This window comes from Barbatula barbatula (genome assembly GCF_947034865.1).
Source record: "Barbatula barbatula genome assembly, chromosome: 3".
Taxonomy (NCBI): Eukaryota; Metazoa; Chordata; class Actinopteri; order Cypriniformes; family Nemacheilidae; genus Barbatula; species Barbatula barbatula.
The window spans coordinates 2,681,129-2,704,726 of NC_136764.1; the positions used below are offsets into that span (position 1 = coordinate 2,681,129).

Sequence of the window (23,598 nt, forward strand, 5' to 3'; positions counted from 1 at the left end):
ATATATTCTTTGTTTTCACCATAAAATCTAAAAATAACAATATTTACATTTACATTTCCCACAATCCATTTTCTGCAAACAACAGCAACAGTCTTCTTCTCTTCAAATTCAACCACAGCATAAGTAATCATCTGGAAAATATAATTTGGTTATTAAAAACTAACTTATAGGGCATATGTGGAATAGTTTAAATTGATAAACTTACAAATGTTTGATACAAAGTTGCAAGATTTCCTTAAATAAAGTCATAATATCCTAAATGTGAAGGATTTGACAAAATCATGATTAAGATTTTACTGATTGACGGAGGTGTTGCATGATTTTCTTGTGGTGTCCACGTTCATCATTTTCACAGGATTGAGCTTTGTCCTTGATCTGTGTGTAATATGTAGAGAAATATAATCTTGTTCTCCTCCACACTGTCAATCAGGATTGCTTGTGGTTTAGGTCAGATTGGAATACCCTCCGAATTGTTGTCTCTCTTGCTTTGCCAACATATGAACCACCAATGCCAGAGTCACAGGGGTCTGTGTAGAGGGGATCCGTCTTATCGTAGACCCTACATAGGACTGCTCGTTTTTCAAGCCCATCATCTTCAATAACCACAAAGAAAGTCTGCTCAGCTCCAAAAACATTGTCGGGTCTTGTGCACTTGATCTTCTCCTCCACCAGTTTTGTCTTGTGAATGTTTTGCCCTTCAGTGGAGTTTCGTGTTTCCCATCATGGTGTTCCTCCTGCTGCCTCTGTCTGAAAGACCTGTCGGTACCCAACTGTAGAGTTTCCACCTGCTGAAATGTCATGCGCCCTAGCCACTGACCTTTCTGAATGCATCGGTCACATCCACAATACCCAGAGAAGTGTTTTATGGATTTGATGAAGGCCTTGGCAGGTGCATCACAGATGATGCAGTTCATATTTACCGGGAAGTGTTTTCCGTTGTATCACAGACCCTCTTTCTCCAATTCTTGTATTTCCTCAACTGTGTCACATAAAAAGTCAAAATTGCTGGGCTTTGAATTTCCACATGTTATTGCCACTGGAATACATCAGTAAGTTTCAGATTGGTGCTACAAAGAACTGGCCAAAGGCAAGTTTTTGAACTTTTAAATAGTGGGAGGCCATCAACATTAAGTCTTAACTCCAAGACATTCACCCTTTCTGTCATCTCTACATTGAATATTTGCATGTGGTTTTTTTAAACATTTTCTCTACTCCAAAGTAGAAAAACACCATTCCTGGTTTCTTCTGAATATTCACAGTTTTTGGAGTGTCAAACAAGGTTCGGGAACAGGATGGAAGATCAGTTGATCCATGTTTCCTCAGCAGTTTCACAAGACTATCTACCGCATTACGGACAATTTCATTTCCCAGGCTCCCAGATGTAATGTCACTGGCCATATTTGAAGTTGAACTATCAATAATGTCAGAATCATGATCTGAAAACTCTTCCGCAGAATCTGAATCTTCAGAAATGTGTTCTGTTTCAAAGATAGAGGTTTTCAATGTCAACATCCTCCATTGGTTCATTGGTTCATATATTTGTGTCAGTAGTTTCATTCTCTGTGTGGGTCAATAAAAGTTCTGCACAGTTCTGTGTATTTTCCTTAGTTCTCTGTTGTTTAATAAGTCTTTTGAAAGTAACCCATTCCCTGTCATACTCTCTCTTCTTTTTCTTCCTGTCCATGTCTTAAATTAGAGAGAGGGAGAGAAAGAGAGAGAGAGCATAGCGTCTAAATGAACTTAAAGTATAGTTCAGTCACACATGGAAGTCATCATGAAAAGTGTTCTTTAGACTGCTAAGAAATGAGTAGTGCCAAAATGGTTCTGTGGTATTGCTTTGAGAAGCTTTTTGTTAAGCCTTTTTGCTATTGACCAAGTGTTGATGAAGAATTGATTAGAACATTAGTATTTTGAACAGCTAAAAATGTTTTTTAGTCATTTGTTTAAATGTTTTGCTATGGTGTGTTAGAAGGAAACATCCAGAAGAGCTGTGGCAACGTCTCCAAGATGCTTTAAGAAAACACCTGCAAAGCTTCAGTATTGTTAAGTTTTAGGCACTTGTGTAAAAATGCTGTAAAATGATGATGCTGTTAAAAAACATAAATAAATATAAAATAAATTGATTATCTTTATCAATTAGTTTATATTAACTAAAATAAAATCAATATTTGGTGTGTCCATTCTATGTGTTTTATGTTAAACTCATGGGTTATTTTTGGATTTCAGCCTGAATGTTTCATACCCAAATTAAAACGCACACTATATCCACATACTGTGGTGTAAATAACAACATTTGAAGTCAAATTCCAGGAAACCCCTCCAGATGTCATAAAACACTGTTGAAAGGGATAAACATTATTGTAAGTGTTGTCAGTCCTATGAGAAACACACACAAAAATGGCGTTTTCTTCGTTTATTTCTCTGCCCCGGTGTCCTCCAGGAACAAGCGTATAGCTTTACTTGATTCCAGCAAGTGTCTGCAAATAAGGGAAACTATTTTTTCTCTATCCCATAGTATGGAAGAGTTATTCAAATGCACCCTTGGGAAGGCAAAGTGTCCCTTTTCTTCCACTTTCAGCTGTATTTGGATCCCAATCTTTGGGTTAAAGTCTGTTTTTGGAGTGTATGATTTTGATTCCAGCATAAGAGTAGAAAGAATATGAAGAATGAGCCCCCGTAAAACATCTTGTTATTTATTTATGTACCAAATATAAAAATGTATGATTATAAAAACTAAGAGGCGTGGTGTAGACAACAGTAAAACTTGTTAGTGTCGCTCAAGGTCATGATAACTCTGTGTGCTAATAAAAACACAGTTTTTGACTATAGGTCTGTTACAGAGGAACTCGAGTGTCTCTGACTAAAACTATAGGACACCAAAAGTGACAAATCTGTAATTCTGTACTTGCTCTCTTGTCATTTCAAGTCTGTACGACTTTCTTTACGCTGCAGAACACAAAAGATATTTTGAAGAATGCTGCAAAACCGAAACATTGGTATCTATTGTATAGACAAGACCAATGTCAAGTCAATAGTACAAAGGTTTTTTTGTTTCCAACGTTCTTCAAAATAGCTTCTTCTGGGTTCTGCATAAGAAATGAAGTATATTGCATCATGCAATATAAGCGGGTAACTGTAAGGGACAATAGGGATTCCCATTTCCACATAATAAAACTCGACATATCATCAAACTCATTGTAATGTACCAGATATATACAGTACAAGCGTTGCAATGATTGGTGCATATAATCTGTGGGCGGTCGCAGTATAATTCAACTCTAATCTCAAAGAAATAATTGTTATTCGCCAAATTTGATATATAAAAAGTATAAAAACAAATACCTTCCCTTTAGAAGGCAGAGCCTGTATTTGATTTGATCATTTATGAGTGAAAGTGGCTGTTATGTATTTTAGTTTTGGGAGAAATTCTGTCAGAGAAAATAAACTGAAACCTGTACAGTTACAGTAATAAGACGATTTTTTATATAAAATGAAATATTTCTAAATGGGTTATCAACATTTTCAAAGAAATTTCTGTTTAAATAAAAATGTTTCCGATCTGACTGGGATATAGCAGGAGCTGAGCTGTGCGAGTGCTGGGAACAGACCCCAACTCGTTTGTGGTTGCAGCGAATAGTCCCACAGGTCCAGAAGCCTTTTTGAAGGAGATCCTGGAACAGTGATGGTCTGGTGTAAAAATGATCCACATTCAGCCTAAAGCCTGTTCCTAGAACCCAGATGTCAATCCCCCTCATCACAGATTCATAGCGGACTGTCTTGCCTTTTCATTACTGGATATAATGTTATTTCTTGTTATTTATGAATTTCATAAAGTACTGATCATATATGCATTCTAGTGTCATAGACCTTTCTGACAATATATAGTTTGTTATGATAAGTTAATAATTTAAACTAAATATTGAAGTAAATGTACGTGTACCGTCAGACATTGAGCAGCACAGAAATGTTTCTTATTCACACTCTTGTCATTTATGAATCAATTACTCTTCTTACATAAATGATTTGATAAAACAGTGATGAAATATTTATTTTAGAGTCTTAGATCTTTCCAACAATATAAGATTAGTCACAATCAGAAAATAATTCACACGCATAATATTGAGCCTCGTGTTAAAACACCGACAACCTTTAGTTTCATGTGTTCAGATTGTCATGTGTATGTGCGCCACCTTGTGGCCATTTTCAGTATTGAAGTTTGCTCAGTGTTGAGATTTAGATCGCGAACAAACTTTGCTTTGAGAAATATAAACCTGTAAGTTTATTTACTATCTGTAAGCGTTCATATGATGTGTTAATATAATATTGATTCTTTAATAAATATAAAATCATTTTTGTTAAAATATGTTTATTATGTCCTCAGTTCTATATTTATGTAATGCTGTACTGTATGTATGCCACAAGGGGGCACTAAAGTTTAAGCCACAGACGACGCGTTTGAGTTATTATGTTTGTTCAAGTTGTTTTACGGTATTCTTACTGATGGCTGTCTGACCGTGAGACTGATGTGTCAGCAACGAAAAATAAATATGCCAAGAGCGGCTAAAGATGATCTATCTGTCGTTTATTTTTTCCCGAACACAACGCTAACTGCAACAACAGTGTAACAAAGTTCAACAATTTTAACACTTAAATAAAACGTGTCACAAAAGTTACCGTTTGGTCTGAACTTTTTTTTATTGCAAACACACATGATATTTATGTTTTACACTATAATAAAAAACATAAAGCACTTTGTTATTTTTTTAAGTTTTTAAACATTTTATTTTAGTTGCATATTTTTTTAATAGGGGTGTTGTTTTTAAAAGGTTTTTAAAAGGTTTTACTGCAACATTACCTAATTGTAACCAAAATACAACGTTGTTAAACCATTTAATGTCTCATCAACATCATTCTCATATGACTGATATGTAATACTGTATGTACAGGTATATGTCACAATGGACAGTAATACACACAAATAAAATATAAACTAGACGAACAAACCTGTGTCTCCTTTCTGGCCTTTTTGACCAGCAGCCCCATCTTTACCATCTTTGCCAGCGGTGCCATTGTGTGCCGGTATGCTGGGGACTCCAGGATAAACATTTACATTTATGCATTTGGCAAACGCTTTTAACCAAAAAAAAATTATTATGATTATTAATTAAATTTGATTATTAAAGTGAAAATTGGCTTCAGTTTATAAAATGTTTATCAGTTTCCAAACATAAACAGTTATCAAATGATTGTTGAAATATAAACTTTTTCACATCTTCTTGTCTTGATGTGACTTCAAAAAAATGTGTAGATAGTTTCTCTCTCCACTATAATAAATGAAAATAAATAATAAAACAATAACAACATTCTTTAGCTTGTTAAACTTTAAGTTTGTTGTTTAGTTTTTAAACCAAATGAATGTTTGAATCAATCAGTTTAAAGTCATATAATCAGGATTATCAAGTCAGATACAAATGTTGTGGACAGGACGGGTCTTGAGTTCATGTTATCAGAATATAAACATTACAGCCGACCAATGAAATCACATTTACAGTATATGACATCACTTCAGGTATTTAGAGTTTTTAAAGTTGTTATTAGATTTGCATTTAAATGAAACAGAAACTAATTTATTCAAGAATAATAAAAGGTAACAACATTTAATCATTAATCAATAGAAAAGGTAGTTATTAGAAAATAAATATAATTGAATAGATTTTTTACATTTTTGAGACAAATCTCCAAGTTGTCTTCTGGTCTGAGCCAGGTTTAATAAATCATAAGTTTATGAATTAAAGAGAAAAGTATAAATATGTGAACAAATTCCTCAGGCATGAAGTGTCTGTTTTAATCAACCGTAAACACTATATGAATATCAATATCTAACAATGAAGAAACATTTCTCCCTTTTTGGAAATAATCCAACATTTGATCATTTATGCGTAAAGGACTGGACATGTAGGCAGGTTGAAAAACCATATGCAGAAGTTTACTAAACAACAGTCCAGAAAGGGACGGTCAAAATACCAGGGAAGGTCTACAATCCAAATGATCAGTTCAACCAAGCAAACAAGACATATATGATTGTAAAGGATAAACCAAAAGAACAGCCAAACTATTGTCATCACATAAGACATGCAATGAATAATGATATAATGCTTGGTACACAGGTGAACTGGCAATACCATGACAATGGAAAGCATTGTCACATACAGTATACATGAGACAAATATATAAAATGTTGAGTGAATAGTAAGGTTTTAGTATTTTGGAGAGAGCTCCCCGTGGTGGTTGGATGTGCATCTGTCCCACACATACACATGTCAATAGTGCAGAAGATTGTGACACGTTCTATCAGATTTTTATTTCACATATGACATGATGTGAATCATTACAACCAACATCATCCCATTCCCCATAATCCACCACGAGGGCACCACAGTCTTGTCCACCTTTATAGTCATCAGGCTGACCTAAACCCCACTTGGTAAAAGTCAAGAGCTGTCCATCAAGGTCCATAAACTGCCCTTCTCTTTTTCTGTCTGTGACTCCAATGAACACCTTCTTACCACTCAAACCACTGGCAACAGATAATCTTAACAAACCTTGGATTTCAGCATCATCTTTTGGCAAAACGATCGTTCCACCAGCTGCATTGCAGAATTTAATCCCCTGATCAAAACTGTCCAATAGGCCATCATAAGTGTAATATTTCTGCCCAACCCTTCTAAAAGTATTAAATCCTGAAGCCTTCTCCATCATGGTCATTTTGGCAGTTAGCTGCTGGATCTCAGATTTGAGGGACATTGTGTCACTTCCAGGATGACCTGAAAATACGTTTTATCAAGATGCTTTATTGATTTATAGGCTGATATTCTGGACCACAATTTATGATGTTTGATACCTGGCAAACCAATTAAACCATCATGACCTCGTACTCCTTGGGGTCCAGGTGGTCCTGCTTTACCTGGCGGTCCTTGCACATCCATTCCTGTGACAGTAAAGCAAGCAAATGCCTGAATCTTTATCTCTCCCTCTGAAAAACACACTTAAACTCTCACACAAACCTGGCTCTCCCTTCTCTCCTTTAGGCCCAATGGCCCCGTCTTTTCCATCTCTACCGTCTCTTCCGGGCACACCATTGTGTCCAGGTGTTCCTGGTTCTCCAGCAAGAGCAGGACAGTTCAGGTTCTGTGAACTCTGAGGTTCAGCTGCATGCAACAGTCCACACTGAAGCAACAGAAGAACACCGAGGTACAGCGCCGTCATCTGCTAGTGTACAGTGGAAAAACTTCAGAAAACTTTCAAGAACCTGAAAACAAACAATGCTTCTGGGTAGATTATTTTGCATTGATCTTCCTAAACACAACCACAAACTGGTATATTTCACTAATTTAACAATTTAGAGTAACAAAACACAATAATTGTCAACTGAAGTCAAGTCAGCTTTATTTATATGGCGCTTTTAACAATGTTCATTATAACAAAGCAGCTGTACAAGTAAACATTGTAAAAATAAATTCCTCTATGCAGTGTTAATGAAATAAAACTATAAAATTCTAGCAGTCAGGCAAACTAGTGCAATGCTAGTATGCTTACGGTGGCGAGGAACCCAAAACTCCATTGGAGGAGAAACAAATCCTCAGAGGGAAACCAGGCCTAACCAGCGGATCCCAGTTCCCCTCTGGCAAAAGCTGCAGCCTCTGCACAAGCTCGACAGTGCGCGCACAACAAGGCAAAATAGATTATCATTAATAATCTAATAGCGGCTAAAATGTTGTAGTCGCCACGTCCTTTGTCCAGCTCTATCATCACAGATTTTGTCAGGTCTGGGTATGGACTGTGTCCTGCCCGCTCTGGTACCCTTGGAACAATGAGACTGGCTGAGAGTAGAGGACTGTTCTGCACTCTTTGAAGCAACAAATGCATCAGTTGTTATTGGAAGTGTTCCTGGTTGCGGTTGATCTGACTAGTGCAGCCTAAACCTTCATAATATTTATATTATAATAGTGTAGTGTATGCAAGATTAGTCCCCAAAGACTACAAGAGGGCCGCCGTCCTCCGGGAATGATGAGATTTAAATATACAGGAAAACTAAACCAGACACAGGTGAAACTAATGATTGACTATATGAACAATAAACAGAACCTGAACGTGACACTTATAGATTATAAATGTTATTTTTTCTGGAACAGAGAAACAGTTTGATGCTGCAATGCTGGACATTAGTCTGATTTGAAAACATATCGTCTCATAGTAAGGTAGACAGTCACAAGATACAGATATTCGGTGAACCATTTAAAAGCTTGGCATACTCTTATCTGAAGATAAGCAGAGCAACTGCGTGCATGGCACCACAAGAATGAGACGAGAAACACTGAATGATACAAAGCAGATGGTAAAATTACGTATATAGCACCACAGCGTTATGTTCTCTGACCCGAATCACAGTTTGTAAATGTCAAGAGATTCACTTCTGTGTCCACTAACTGTCCTTCTGTATATCTGACTTTTCTCCAATAAATGGATTTATCGCAATGTACTGAATTTAACATTGAAATGCAAAGTGAAAAACTGACCTCTTGTTATTGATGACAATGTTTAAAGAAGAAAACCAGCTGTGCTTTATTTTCTTTTTTGTTGCTTTATTTTAGTTGATATGTTTTAATAGGCCTATATCATTTACATTGTAAATAGAGAATGTGAAGCTATGATATGGAGCATTGCATGCTGGGACAGCACCATCAGTTTTACAGGATCGCTCTCTGCTAGGTCTTGTTGTTTTTGTTACCTGCATTGATATTGATTACAATTTGGATTGAAGGAGCCGCTTCATCCAAAAGTAAGACCAACACAAGGTGTACAAGCAAGTTTTGTGTGCTAGTACACACACACACACACACACACACACACAGAGATTGTTGAAATGGAGATTGTTAAGAGGAGGTTGAAGAGAAAAGTGATTCAGTTTAGATTCATGCACAATGAAACATGAAGATACTGAGGAACAAACAGGTTACCCACATTTCAACAGTACAGCATATACAGATCCATAAACATGAAATACTCTGTCTATGTTTGTATCGTTGTTCTGTATCTAAGAAACACTGGCGGGGAATGGTCAGAGAATGATTGTATTTTTCTTTTAAAGAACACGAAACATCGCTAAACGAATGACGTTTCTCATTTAATTTTAGATCTGTTGGAACTTTGAGATGAAAGTGATAAACTGGAGTGAAAGAAACACGTCAGTTTCAAAAAACTCAAAATGTATAAACGGGAGAAACATCTTCTGGATGCTCGCAGATGACAGACACCTCTTCAAAAACAGAAGTCAAGAAATGTTTCACTTTTCCTGTAATTGTGAAGATGTTGTATCTGGTCATCTGTTACCGTCACGTTGATGTACAGATCCGCTGGTGCTTGCCAAAGCAAAACCTACGTAAAGAACATCTACCTAAAAATTGTAGATGAAAGGTAGAATTGCTTAACGTGAAGCTTTTTTAAGACATCTGAACATCTGAATTTTTTATAATTTTATCAAAAGATACCCTGCGGGGGTGTGAACTGAACTGGGTGTCCCTTAAAATAAGAGAACATAATAAGCATAAACCATGAGATCGTGCAATATAAATAACTTAATAAATGTTTACTTTATGATAGCAAGAAATGGGTTACAAAACCTTGACTTACTGACAAGTCTGTTCATGCATTGAACTCATGCTCGACATAGAGATAGATGAACCTGTGGGAGTCATAATAAATAAAATAAAATATCCACAACACGGAACGGTTCTGCACGATGGTGGAAAAGCGGTCAATGTTTGGGGGAGAGCAGGTCTACCAGTAAACATGGTTAAGATAATACAATACAATCTACCTGACAGCTCTAGAGCGCGGTGTGACTGTGGAAAGTAAAAACACAACACATAAAGTTTAGTCTTTTAGTTTAATAAGTGCAGTTTATTTCTCAAATTATGAAGCGTTAGTACCTGGTGATGTCACAGCCACTGGAAGAGTCATCCTTGGAGTACCTCTATATATGGAAAGACGTGAATTCTGTGAATGTGTGTTATAACATACTGTTACAATATTATGGCCACACATATGATCATAGACAATAATCTGTGTTTACCCATTAATCTGAAACCTCCCAGGAGATGTCTGTGTGGGGCAAAACACATTAACATTAAAGAATGAGTCAAGAGCGAATACAACTAATGTAAACTGATATTTCTCACCCTCCTTTGAGAGAGAGGTTTCTTGAGCTCTTCATTCTCTCTTTTCAGCTCAGACACTTGCCTTTAATAAAACACAAATAGATACAAATTAAAAGTTATGATGGAAATATTTGAGATATTCAACAACAAAAGAGCACCTGTAGAGCTGATCATTGACATCTTTAAGCCTTCGCTCCAGCTCTGCAGACTTGCTTCTATAGAAAGCTATGACACGTTCCTTCTGCCTTTTCTGAAAAACGGCAACCTGAAACACGTCTGAACTTTCAATAGGTAGAAATGTGTTTGCTTAGGGCTTCATGTCAGTGTGGCATTTGATCATTTCATGTAGTCAAGTAAAATAAAATAGAGATGTTATTCAATATCATGTCGATTATAAATGAATTGTAATAAAGTACATTTAATAAGTAAGGGATAATGTACAGGCAGCCGGTTGTTATGGCAGAAATAAGCCCTGACAGTATGATCAGGTATCAGGTAGGAACAGCCGGCTGCTTGTACATTATCCCACTTATTACACGGCTACTTGCCCCATGAGAAACATGATGAAATATGATTTTGAAATATTTGATAAGCTCATTTTACCGAATGCAGACCTTCCACGTTTACTGTAAGAAACGACATTCAAATGTCACGAACAAGCGTTTGGTTTAATCATTTGTGAATATAATGTATGTTATTATAAAACGGTCAGTTCTGGTCCTTCATTATGATTGGTTGAGCCGAGTTCCAAGGCGTAAGTAAATACCCCGCTTTATAACGGAAGACCGCATTACATAGCCTAAATATCACTTTATTTACTTAATTTTATGAAACATATGCTACGCATATAGAATAACAATTTTATAAAAGCAATGAGCCCCACGCAGCAGTGGGTAACAGTGCATTTTATAACAACTAAGGGGGTTTTGTGCGATATGATCCAGTCGAGTCTGCAGGAGTTTCACTGGATCTGTGAAATACATCTTTTCCTGCGGTTTCATCTTCACAATAATGAAAGGAATATGCAGGAAACAAAAGAGACGAGAAAAGCTGATAAATAAGCAAAACCTTCACTTGGGCTTTCAACTGTTTTGACAATTTGCAACGATTGTCCCCTGATAGCAAACTACACCTGACAGACGTCTGCATTCACATCTGGAAGACATTGTGTGCTCATCTGCAATACGTCTGATGTTAGATGTCACACAGACGTCTGTAATATATTTATCATTGAGAATGGATGTAAAACTGATATCAAGCAGATGTTTTTACACAGCAGATGTTTTCCAGATCTTTAGCAGATGTACCTGTGCTAGCAGGATCCTTTCCGCACCAGGTGAACTCTGTCCATACAGCACACATAAACTCAATGAACTCTCAATAATATCATATATGGCAGTGGCTTTATCTATAGAATGAGAGTCGTTGTCAATGAATGTGTTGTTGGTTCATTGTCTGCATTTAGCATCACAACTGGGGCTGATCATTGTTCTGCTGTAGACGCAGTTTCTGGGTTTAGTTTGACTCACCTGGTCAGATATTGTCAGGTAGTTACAGTCGGCCTGACACACTCTGCACTGACCACTAAACTCTGGAAGACAAAATGTTTGTTACCCGACTAAAAAAGGTCTTAAATAAAAGTGAAAATCACATTTAACTGTTATTATATCAAAGTAAATCCCGCACTCACTTGTATTCATGCAGTCCTGACAGAATATATGACCACAGCTGGACACTACAAATGGTTTCCCTCTTCTCAGAAAACAGTTATTACAGTGAAACCAATCCATGTCTCTGCAGGACCAACAAAACTAATTCTCATATTTACCTCAGAAATGATTTCTTATATAATCATGGTGTAAAGGTGAATGTCGCATGTTACCACAATGTTTAACTTGGTGTTTGTCTGAAGTGTTTAGCTGCAGTTCACAGAGTAACAGACCGAAACTGAAGCGAAACAAGTCCTGTCAGAACCGGCTCGACTCGAGTGACGTGTCGTTGAGTAAAGTCTCCAGTAGAGGTCGCCAACGCCTCACGTCTCGATTGCGTCATAGATCTACTTAACATACGCGGGTGTTTATAAAATGATTCATATTTCAACCATTTAAAGTCGCTCATTACTATACAAATAACTATACATACTTTTATCAAGACAACAAAAATAAGTGGAGTAAAAAATGTTGTAGTTAATCCATTTATTATTACGTCATCTGGGGCCAGACACAAGACACAGAACGAAACAACAGAGGACGATCTTGTCATTCTAAGCGGTTTATGCGACCGGCACCAGATTAAACACCATCTTTGTTTTCTTAACCAAACCAAATATGTCTCACAAAAGTATTATTATAATAGCAGTAAAACTACCACTGTAGTTCAGAAGACAATTGGCCGCAGCGAAAGGAAACACTACACAACACACTGCGATGTGTGTGTGTGTGTGTGTGTGTGTGTGTGTATCATTGTGTTTGAGCTCTTTCAAGGCTCCTCCTCCGTAGCTAACGGGAGAAAGTGAAACTGTTACAGCAGAAGCCATTTTACAGTGAGAAGAATCGCTGTTGTTATTAAAGTTAAGAAAAATACTGTGAGTATCACATTTATTCAGTAGATTCATTTACATCGCGTTTATTGTTGTGTGTTGTTTTTTGTATTAGCACCTATTGAACTATTGCTCCTGTCACATATCGCTCATTGCTCCCTGAATTTTTCATAAGTCGCTTTGGATAAAATCATCTGTTAAATGACCAGGGGCGTTTCCTCCGAGGAGGCAAGGGAGGCGGTGCCTCTCCCCCCCCTCGAAAATAATCGAATGAGAATATTATTAACAGTTCAGAAATAAAATAGGACAGCTGATAGAATGTATTAAGCGAAATATGAGATCAATCAGCGTATAAAACAGTGTGAAACAGCGACCCCGCAGATTTGTTCAAAAACGTTTGCTTGTGATCAGGCTTGCTCAGGATAAGAGCAAGTTTAAAGTAAGTCACATCTATTTGATTTGATCTCTTAAATGCTTTGAATATTTCTGGGACTGCTAATAATTAAATTGATGCTATTGGTAATGATCAGGGCCAGACGAAATGCGCGTCCGCGGACCGCGGATACTCGCATCAAGTACTCTGCTGTTTAGTGTTTCAATCTGATGATTTTATGGCGTGATCGATTCCAAAGACATCCACAGTCTACTTCTCAAGCGAATCTAATAGACCACTAATGAAGCAGCCTGTCTATATAAATGTCCACACGATATGGTTGTCGTGTTCGTATTGCATCACATGTTTTTGTTGATAAAAGCAAGCTTAGCCTACACATAAAACTTGGGTTTAAGAAGCGCTGCGTAATCAGACGCAGCAAACTCACACACAATAATGCAATGAGCGAACAAGTTTGTTAAAGCGCTTATGTTTTTTTCCACATAAATTCCTTTCTTCTTCATCTCATGTGCTGAGACAGTAACTCTGAAAGATCCATTAAAGTCGTCAAAAACACGACTGAGATCGTCATAGTTTAAAACTGTGAACAGCATTTACATGTATGATTATCATTATAAAAATATGTCATTCTGCATGTTAAATGTATATTATAAATAAACAAGTAGGTCTATATTCAATAATGGTGTTTATAAAACATGTTGATAACGTTTTTATTTAGGTTTAATTGCAATTTTTACAGCTGATTTGTAAATGCTTTTATTTTGTAAAGTTTAAAGGCCCATTCTCTCAAATCTTTTAACAAATTTATTTTAAAACCTTTTTTCAACTTATAACATATTTCAAACAATATAAAAACTATTCGGCAGATTAAGAAAAAAATTCTCCACAGAATTAACAAAAAAAGTCTGCAGATTCCGTCTGGCCCTGGTAATGATGTTATTCTTATATAGGAAATATAGTACCAGAGGAAGATGAAGGTGGTGTTGATGTACCTTTTCCCAAAGCAGGGAAAATATTAAACTACAAAAATCAGAAGTACATACTGTAATGAACTTGCAGTAATTAAAAGGAATTTTTCACACATAAACACTGAAATGACTGACAAACGCCCTTGTTAATAGTACAGAGATGAACAAAAATTACATGGGTAGAAATCTGCCTCCTCATTTTTTAAGTCCACCGCACACCACTGTAAATGACTAAATGTAAATGTTATTCTTGTCATAAGGAAGCGTGTTTACAAACAGTCATATGTGACTTGTTTGCCGATTCTCTTGTGAAAATACTCGATATAATGTCAAAGTGAAAGTGGAAGATTCATTCTTTTCTGGCAACAGTCCAAGTCCGCCGCTCCCATCACGCGCTGTGTGTAGAGCACCAAGTGCTGCTGAGGGGCTACAAACACAACACAACACACAACACACAACACAACTCACAAAACGCAAACATGGAGAAGCTAAGTGGGAGCGCTAATCGGAAACTTAAAAGAGAGAAGGATATCAGGAACGCAGAAAATGTAAAATATATACCGAAAATAGGCAATTTATTTACGCTAGTTAACGTTAGCATGAGCAACTAGTCTGCTAAGGCACATTCCGTCAACGAGGACAGCTCAGCTAGCCAGAACATTTCTTCACTGCCGGCTCGAGCTAATGTTCACAGCCCCGAGAGCGTTGAACTGTGATGTGAAAGGTTGTTTTCTGTTTTAAAACAAGTTCAAAAGAGTTTAGGAGCAGATGATACTGCATTTGATCAATTTTTTCCTTGTGGTGAAAATGCTGTAAAATTTGTTTGTTTATTGTTGTTGCGGGAAAACAGCAGATTTCTAAATGTTTATATTGCGCTATAACCTGATTGTCCTGTTGAATTCTGAGGTGATTTCTGTTTAAAATGAGCTGAGGACCAAAACTTGATTCTAGGATGTTGGCGCAGCCATGTCTAGCGTATAATAACCGGCAATATCTTATATTATATGGAGGTACAGATCACGCTCACACTCGTCGGTTTTATCTTAAACCGGAAGAGAAGTCTTTTTATTTTGCATATGACCATATAAAGAAGATCACATCACATATTCAAATAACACTTGATTACGTATAACATATGAGGGCATACTTATCACAACTTAACACCCCCACTTGCTCTCATATACATAACACCATAATAATAATGATATATTACTTTTTTTTTCTTCCTACAACATCACATAACAAAAGAAAATGTTGTAAAGCTATACAAAAAAAAATTCACAAAGAGAACATATCTCAAACTCTAGATTTACATACCAAACATAAACCTTTTGAATTTCTCTAGTTTGCCCTTCGACATTGGTTCTGTCATAACATCTCCCACCATGCTTTCTGTGGGACAGTATTCAATAACAACTTTACCATCATTGAGTACTGACCGAATGAAATGATACCGTATGTCAACATGTTTGCATCTCTGCCGACAAACTGGGTTCTTTGAAAGAGCAATTGCACCTTGGTTATCTTCCCAGATTTTAACCGGCATGTGTTGACAATTACCCTCCAAATTATTCAACAACTGAACAAGATACATGCTTTCCTGTGCTGTTGCCGTCAGTGCCATGTATTCTGCTTCACATGTAGATAAAGCAACGGTTGGCTGCTTCTTTGATTTCCAGGAAATCAGTGGACCACTTTCAGTAAGGCTAAAACAGTACCCAGTTGTACTTCGCCTGTCATTTTGATCTGACGCCCAGTCAGCATCACTGTATGCCACAAGTTTGAGTTTTTCTTCACTCTTTTTGTAACATAGCTCATAGTTGGTTGTCCCCTTTAAGTACCTCATCACCTGTTTGACTGTAGCCCAGTGCTGTACATTTGGTTCAGACATGAATTGAGATAACTTACTAACAACCCAACTTAAATCCGGTCTTGTACATGTCATCAGATAGATCAGGCTACCAACTGCCTCACGGTACTTTTTAGGATCAAAAGAATCAGCGTTACAAAAATCCAGTTTTTGTTCACATGGCGTTGATCTAGGTTTACAATCTGACATGTTAAATCTGTCCAGTATTTTGGTAGTGTACCTTTTCTGATTCATTGTTACAATTCCATCCACTTGTTGAAAGTCTATACCTAGGAAATGTTTTAGTTTTCCCAGATCCTTCATTTTGAATTTCGCAGTCAACATTGCTTTTACATCTTTCAACAAATCATCACTACTGGCAGCAATGATTAAATCATCAACCCAAATTACCAGTATCACCCTGTCTTTTACAGTTTGTTTGGTGTATACACAATTGTCTGCAGGATTCTGCAGAAAATCGTTCTCCGTAAGGTGGTCGTGTAACATTCGTGTAACAAGTTTTTCATCAATGTCTGTCTTCACCTCAAATCCTTCTGGTTGTTCTATGTATATCTCACAGTCTATTGGAGCATGTAAGTAGGCAGTCTTTACATCCATCTGGTGGAGTTTAAGGTCATTTTGTGCAGCTATTTGCATTAATGCACGTATCGAAACAATGTTTGCAGTGGGAGAAAAAGTCTCCTTGTAGTCCACTCCCAGTACCTGGCTATAACCCTTAGCAACATATCTGGCCTTATAGGTTTCAGACTCATCTGCATTGTTTTTAATGGTGTAGACCCACCTACCCCCCACTGCATGTTTACCCTCTGGTAGTATGGTCAAGGTAAATGTGTCGTTTTCCTTAAGAGAGTTCATTTCTTCTTTCATTGCATTAACCCAAACACGAGATTTTTCTGAACTCATAGCTTCTGTGTAAGTTTGTGGCACATTACACACTCTGTAACAAAAATCAACATTTGTCAGAATCTGGTCATCAGAATCAATATCAGACACATAGTCTGTCAAATACTAAGGAGCTCTCCTATCTCTTTTTGGGTAACGTACCCCGTGGTCGCTTCCCTTTCTTTGAGCACTCTCATTACCATCAACTATATCCTCTCCACTAGTCTGTGGACTCTGAGTAGGAGTGTCAATTTTTGACTCTTTGGGTACATACTCCTCCCCACAGAAATCCTCACCTGAAAAATCAGTGTGTGTCTGGTGCACTGGAACACACTTTGTAAAGCATTTAACAAGCCTGTGCTTGAGAACTTTTCCAGTTTCTGGGTAATACACCAGGTAGGCAGGGCTGTTTTTGTCATATCCTACAAAAATCCCCTTTTCACATCTTGAATCTAGCTTTTTCTTCTCATACTTAAATGCATAGCATATTGAGTCAAATATCCTCATTTTAGACAGGTTTGGCTTTCTCCCTGTTAGCATATAGTATGGGGTTTGCTTTGTGCGGCAGTTATAGCACCTGTTTCTTATTGTTGCAGCTGCCATTATTGCATAAGTCCACAGCAACTTAGGTGAATTGCTCTCTAAGAGCATACACCTTGCCATTTCAAACAAGGTTCTCCAATTTCTCTCAGCAGTCCCATTTTGATGGGGTGAGTAAGGTGCTGAGGTCTCATGTCTTATGCGATTTCTGCTAAGCAGTGACTGAAACTCCTTTGCCGTGAATTCTGTGCCATTATCAGATCTTATACACTTTATGTTCCCATACGGTGCTACATCAGCTATGAATTTTTCAGCAGCTTTCATAGTGTCACTTTTTGCTTTAAGGAAGTACACAAACACTGCTCCTGAGAAATCATCAGTAAATGCCAGAGCATACCTGAACCCATCTTTAGCCACTGGTTCAATAGGACCAGCTAAATCAGTATGCACTAGTTCAAGTGCAGCTTTAGCTCGTGCGTCTGGTTCTCGGTTTCTGCTCTGCACAAATTTCCCTTGAGTACAAATTTCACAATCTAGATTAGACTTGTCAATTTTACCCTTGATTATTATTCCCTTAACAACATTCTGCAATTTGGAAACATCATCATAATTACAGTGACCAAGAATCTCGTGCCAAGTTTGGATATCATAACACCCGTTTCAACTATCATCTTCTTCTCTTACAGTGTTCAGATAGTAAAGTCTATTGTATTGTTGTATGTCAAACTTGGTACCGTCTTTATGAGTGAGTTCATCACATCCTTCCTTGAAGTTGATCGAGGCTCCACTCGTTGTCGCTGCCTTGACAGAAAAAATGTCCTGAGGATACGATGGTATATACAGGGCTTTCTTGAGCGTCGTCATCACTTGACGTCCCTCGCTGTCAATCAGGTACACCTCGGCATCGCCTCGCTGAAGGCGCCACCCCATTCGCTCTGGTTCCGTCCGCTAGCTCGATGCAATGCTTTTCTGACTGGAATTCGTCATCAAACTTCTTAAACTTTCTGATGTCGGTGACAATATGTGATGTCGCTCCTGTGTCAACCATCAGTCCCTTTCGTTGCAATCCGTAGATTGGGCAGTCACTTATCTTAAATGCAAACGCATGCTCGTTGTCATCCTCTGTATCTTTAACATGTTTTACATTGTCTCTCTTTTTGCGCCTGCATGATGTATCTTTATGTGTCGAACTTTTGCAGTAACCACACCACTGCCCCCTGCGACGCTGGTTCGGACATGCTTGGGCTTTGTGTCCTCTTTGGTTGCAACTGTAGCAGATTATGTCGCCATCAGTAAATCGTTCTCGTCGTCCTCTGAAACCTGAAGTAGATGCGCTCGCTCGCATCACGTTGTCATCACTTGAGCTAGCATGAAACTTTTCGGTGCTTTCGAAACTTCTCAATTTAGTCTTGAATTCTACGAAAGTTAGGTCTACATCACCTTGTGTGACGTGTATAGTAAATGGTTTGAACGAATCGGGTAATCCTTTTAAAATCGTCGCAATTAACAGTCCATCACTAAGAGTTTCACCAGCATTTCTCAGTGCCGTAATCGCGGTCTCTGCTCGAAGAATGTAATCTGTAACAGTCTCATTTGCAGTTTTCTGCAAGGACGTTAATTCCGTGTACAAATTTACTACACGTGGTTTTCCATTACCTGCATAGTAGTCTCTCAAGATCTGCAGAGCTTTTCTTCCGTCGTCCGCGGCTTCCCTCATTACAAGGGCCAACCTTTGGTCGTCTAAGAATTGTATCAATTCAGCATATGCTTCCTCGTTTTTATCATCTTCGTCATCTGCAGCAGGTGCCCGCAAAATAATCTCCTTTAGCCCGATCAGTCGCAGATGGCCTAAAAACTTTGTCTCCCAAAGTTCGTAATTCTTTTCATCTCCATCAAAACAAAGTCGATTCCATCGGTTACCTACTTCTCTCCTGGGCCCATAACCTGTTGGCGCAGCCATGTCTAGCGTATAATAACCGGCAATATCTTATATCATATGGAGGTAAAGATCACGCTCACACTCGTCGGTTTTATCTTAAACCGGAAGAGAAGTCTTTTTATTTTGCATATGACCATATAAAGAAGATCACATCACATATTCAAATAACACTTGATTACGTATAACATATGAGGGCATACTTATCACAACTTAACATAGGAGATTCAATGGATTTTTGTTTGTGTCTTGTCTGTGAACTTCCTCTGTGATGGCTCTATCAATTCTATGCATTTGTGTTTGGAGTTGGTGTTGTTAAATAAATATTGGAGGCTTTGAAAGTCGTTGCTTATTTTTTTTTTATTCTAACGCAGTTTGACAGACTGTAGTCTGGGCTATTTATTTGGAAATGGCCCCGAAAAGAAAGCAGGAGTCAAGATCAGAGAAAAGAAAGAAGAAGAAACTGCGAGATGAAGCCTGTGAATCACATGCAGGTATAAGTCCATGTTTAATCAACTTAAATTCAGGAAATGTTTATGATGTGCTGCTACTGATCGTAATGCGTCTCGAACTTGCTGAAGTTCATGTTAGTAAACTGTTGCTTTAACTTTAATTTCTGTGCAGCTTGCAATCTGAATTGAGATTTTACTGTTAAACATTACCTTTGCATTTAACAAATAACTGACGCCAGCTAGCTGTTACTTTCTTTACTATCTCTCTTTAGATATTGAGCTGTAGTTTATGGTTTATTTTGATGTGATGGTGGTTAATACTTTCTCAGTATCAGTAAACATTAGCAGTCAGTGCAGTGCAGCACATGGTAGGCGAACAATTCCTGTTCAATATTTCTGAGTTCTGATACAAAAACCTTTAGGTGCCATCTGACATTTTGTTCTGGTTTAAAGAAGTGTATAACACAGTATTTTTATTTGCAGGATCAATGTTTGCTCAATCAATGAGTCTCTCCAGAGAGTTTAAAAGGTGAGATGATTAAAATATTTTCATATACAAATTTGTCCTTTTTAACTGTAATTGAGAAACGTGTTACATGTGTTTGGTTTGTCTGATAGCTGTCAGAGTTTATACTTAAAACAACTTTTGAAGATTTGCTTCATGCAAACTAATTCATTACAAATTAATATTAGTTTGTGTGGGGAGGGGTTTCTTTGGTTTTGCTTTATTGTTTGTATTATTAAATTATCTTTAGATAAGCAGGGTTCAAATCTCACTATAGCACTGAGGAGGAATTACATTTTAAGGGATTTTAGAGGGATTTTAAAAAGTTGGACTACAGACAGATTTAGTTTTCTTGCTTCAAACAGAGATGCATAAGATTGTAGCTAAATTTATGCATAAAATATATATTACATGTACGCAATAGTTGTCCTTACAAATATGTTGAACTATAATAGTTTATCTTAGCAGAAATTACTTTTAACTTTATTTTCTGAGCCTGCATGAGAAATAATTTTTGTTCATATATCCTTTATTTATTCTAATATATTATACAAATTTATCACATTACAGATACATTGCATAAACTCATTACATAAATGTTGTTTTAGTTTGACTGGTGGAGAATCTCCTAAACCCAGCTGTGTGTCCATGAACAGTGAAGCATCAATGGCTCATCCACTTAACTTCAGTTCAGGAGACTGTGATGATCCAGATGTGAGGTGAGAACAGTCTGACGGTTTAAAGATTTGGTTTCTTTCGTCAAAACAGGGATGCACGAGATTTAAGCTAAACCTCTGCATAAAATATATATATAACATGTACGCAATAGTGGTCATTACAAATATGTTGAACTATAATAGTTTATCTCACCAGAAATTACTTTTAACTTAATTGTCTGAGCCTGCATGAGAAATATTTTTGTTCATATATCCTATATTTATTCTACTATACAAATTTATCACATTACTGATACATTGCATAAACTCATTACATAAATGTTGTTTTAGTTTGACTGGTGGAGAATCTCCTAAACCCAGCTGTGTGTCCATGAAGAGTGAAGCATCAATGGCTCATCCACTTCAGTTCAGTTCAGGAGACTGTGATGATCCAGATGTGAGGTGAGAACAGTCTGATGGTTTAGACGAGTAAATCACTTCATCAGTCTTTATTCTCTGATCTGAGTCTGTGCTGTTGATGTTACTGCAGATATTCACTGAACACTTTACTGACAGATACACACATTAATCCATGTGTTCACTGTATGAAACACATATTTCATTTATTGTTACATTACAGAAACACAACAAATGTCTCAATCAAAGGGAAGCACATGGAGTCTGTTTTCCAGGTGAGTGTGTGTGTGTGTGTGTCTGTGTGTGTCTGTGTGTGTGTGTGTGTGCGTGTGCTGTGTGTGTGTGTGTCTGTGTGTGTGTCTGTCTGTCTGTGTTTGTCTGTGTGTGTGTGTGTGTGTGTGTGCGTGTGCTGTGTGTGTGTGTGTGTGTCTGTGTGTGTGTCTGTCTGTGTGTGTGTGTGTGTGTGTGTGTGTGTGTGTGTGCTTGTATTTTACGATTCACAAACAAATGCCTTATGATTTGATTCTGTGAAATTTAGATTTGAATAAACACGAAGCGATTTGTACAAATAGAGGCAGATTTGTGATCGCAATGTTTTATTTTGTGTTCATGTATATTGATTTTGCGCATACCAATGAGAAGTTGTGCATTTGTGGATCCTGTGACGCGCGTTCATACATCCTGTTCGGTTCATTTGGATTTTGAGACTTTCTTTACGCGGTTTTGCATTGGACAATCCACACACACGCAACTGCAGATCCATGCGCAACCGTGCAGAAAATAACAACTACCACTAGATGACAGGCTTACGGAAACCATAGGTGCTGGTCATATCATTAGAATATCATCAAAAATTTGATGTTTCCATTAAAAAAGTGAAACTTGGAAATTATATTAATTCATTACACGCAGACTGATATATTTCAAATGTTTATTTATTTTAATTGTGATGATTATAACTGACAACTAATTAAAATACCAAATTGATAAGGCGTTTTATTCTCAAAGACAAAGCATTTTCTCATAAAGTTAATAGATGCAGTTATTACAATTACAGTGCAGTAGATGAGTCAATGCAGTTATTAAAGTTACAGTGCAGTAGATGAGTTAATGCAGTTATTAAAGTTACAGTGCAGTAGATGAGTTTTAGGCGTTTTTTAAAGATGGCAACCCAGTCTGCTGATCTTGTAGCAGCTGGTAGATCATTCCACCAATGTGGAACAGATCCAGAGAAGGTACAGGAGAGTTAATTTTTTCCTTTTTGGAACAGAAGGATTTTAAAAAAAGGATTTTTTTAACAGAAAGGATTTTAAAACACATATTTAAGAGAAGCAGAAAGAAAATAGGGAGAAACATTAAAGATAACAATAAAGGATTAAGTATTAGTGCAAACAAGTAAGACAAAAAGTGCAAGTGTTGATACAAAACAAAATAGGTACAAAAAGAAGTGCGGAGGTACAAAAAGAAGGACTCGGTGGAGTCGCGCGCAGGTAGAGTCGATGTCTTTACTCTCTTTGGTCTTCACGCGATGAGGGCTGCAAGCGACCCCTGCCGCGGTGGGTAGACACTTTTTAAATACCTGTCTAATTACTTTAATTCATCAGGCCCCGCCCTCAGATGACACCCGCACACAAAGCAAACCAATTAAACTAGCCCAAGAACGAACGAAGGAACAATACTACACACGGTTTCTGTTTCACCACGTGACAGAGCGGATGTAAATACAAAGCGATTTGTCAGTTTAACGCAGTACTAAAACTCAACAAGACACAATTTAAATACACTTTCACAGTTCTGTACGCTTCTGCTGCTAAATTGCTTCTCCTACAGATTGAACACTAATCTCCATTTAAATAACAATGCTGGCGTTTGGCCCCGCCCTCAGATGACACGCGCACACAAAGCAAACAAATTAAACTAGCCCAAGAACGAACGAAGGAACGATACTACACGCGGTTTCTGTTTCGCCACGTGACAGAGCGGATGTAAATACAAAGCGATTTGTCAGTTTAACACAGTACTAAAACTCAACAAGACACAATTTAAATACACTTTCACAGTTCTGTACGCTTCTGCTGCTAAATTGCTTCTCCTACAGATTGAACACTAATCCCCATTTAAATAACAATGCTGGCGTTTGGCCCCGCCCTCAGATGACACGCGCACACAAAGCAAACAAATTAAACTAGCCCAAGAACGAACGAAGGAACGATACTACACAC

The 23,598-nt window shown here is 37.4% G+C and overlaps 2 protein-coding genes across 2 annotated transcripts in view; one reads left to right on the forward strand and one right to left on the reverse strand.

The window, feature by feature from the left end:
- Positions 1 to 9,702: 9,702 nt before the first annotated feature.
- Positions 9,703 to 11,218, reverse strand: LOC306892476 (E3 ubiquitin-protein ligase RNF212B-like; the record flags this gene model as incomplete). The annotated part of the gene is made up of 7 exons (XM_079453603.1): positions 9,703 to 9,742; positions 9,878 to 9,902; positions 9,990 to 10,033; positions 10,133 to 10,161; positions 10,239 to 10,299; positions 10,376 to 10,482; positions 11,144 to 11,218. The coding sequence occupies 7 exons, from the start codon at positions 11,216 to 11,218 to the stop codon at positions 9,703 to 9,705; spliced, it is 381 nt and encodes a 126-aa protein (XP_079309729.1).
- Positions 11,219 to 13,048: 1,830 nt separating this feature from the next.
- Positions 13,049 to 23,598, forward strand: part of LOC306891677 (NLR family CARD domain-containing protein 3-like) — a 269,541-nt gene continuing 258,991 nt past the window's right edge. Inside the window, exons 1-6 of the mRNA XM_079452137.1 lie at positions 13,049 to 13,195; positions 19,721 to 19,840; positions 20,282 to 20,327; positions 20,912 to 21,022; positions 21,311 to 21,421; positions 21,600 to 21,651. Of these exons, the coding sequence (XP_079308263.1) occupies positions 19,756 to 19,840; positions 20,282 to 20,327; positions 20,912 to 21,022; positions 21,311 to 21,421; positions 21,600 to 21,651 (405 nt within the window). The 5' untranslated portion in view covers positions 13,049 to 13,195; positions 19,721 to 19,755. The remainder of the gene's footprint in view (positions 13,196 to 19,720; positions 19,841 to 20,281; positions 20,328 to 20,911; positions 21,023 to 21,310; positions 21,422 to 21,599; positions 21,652 to 23,598) is intronic.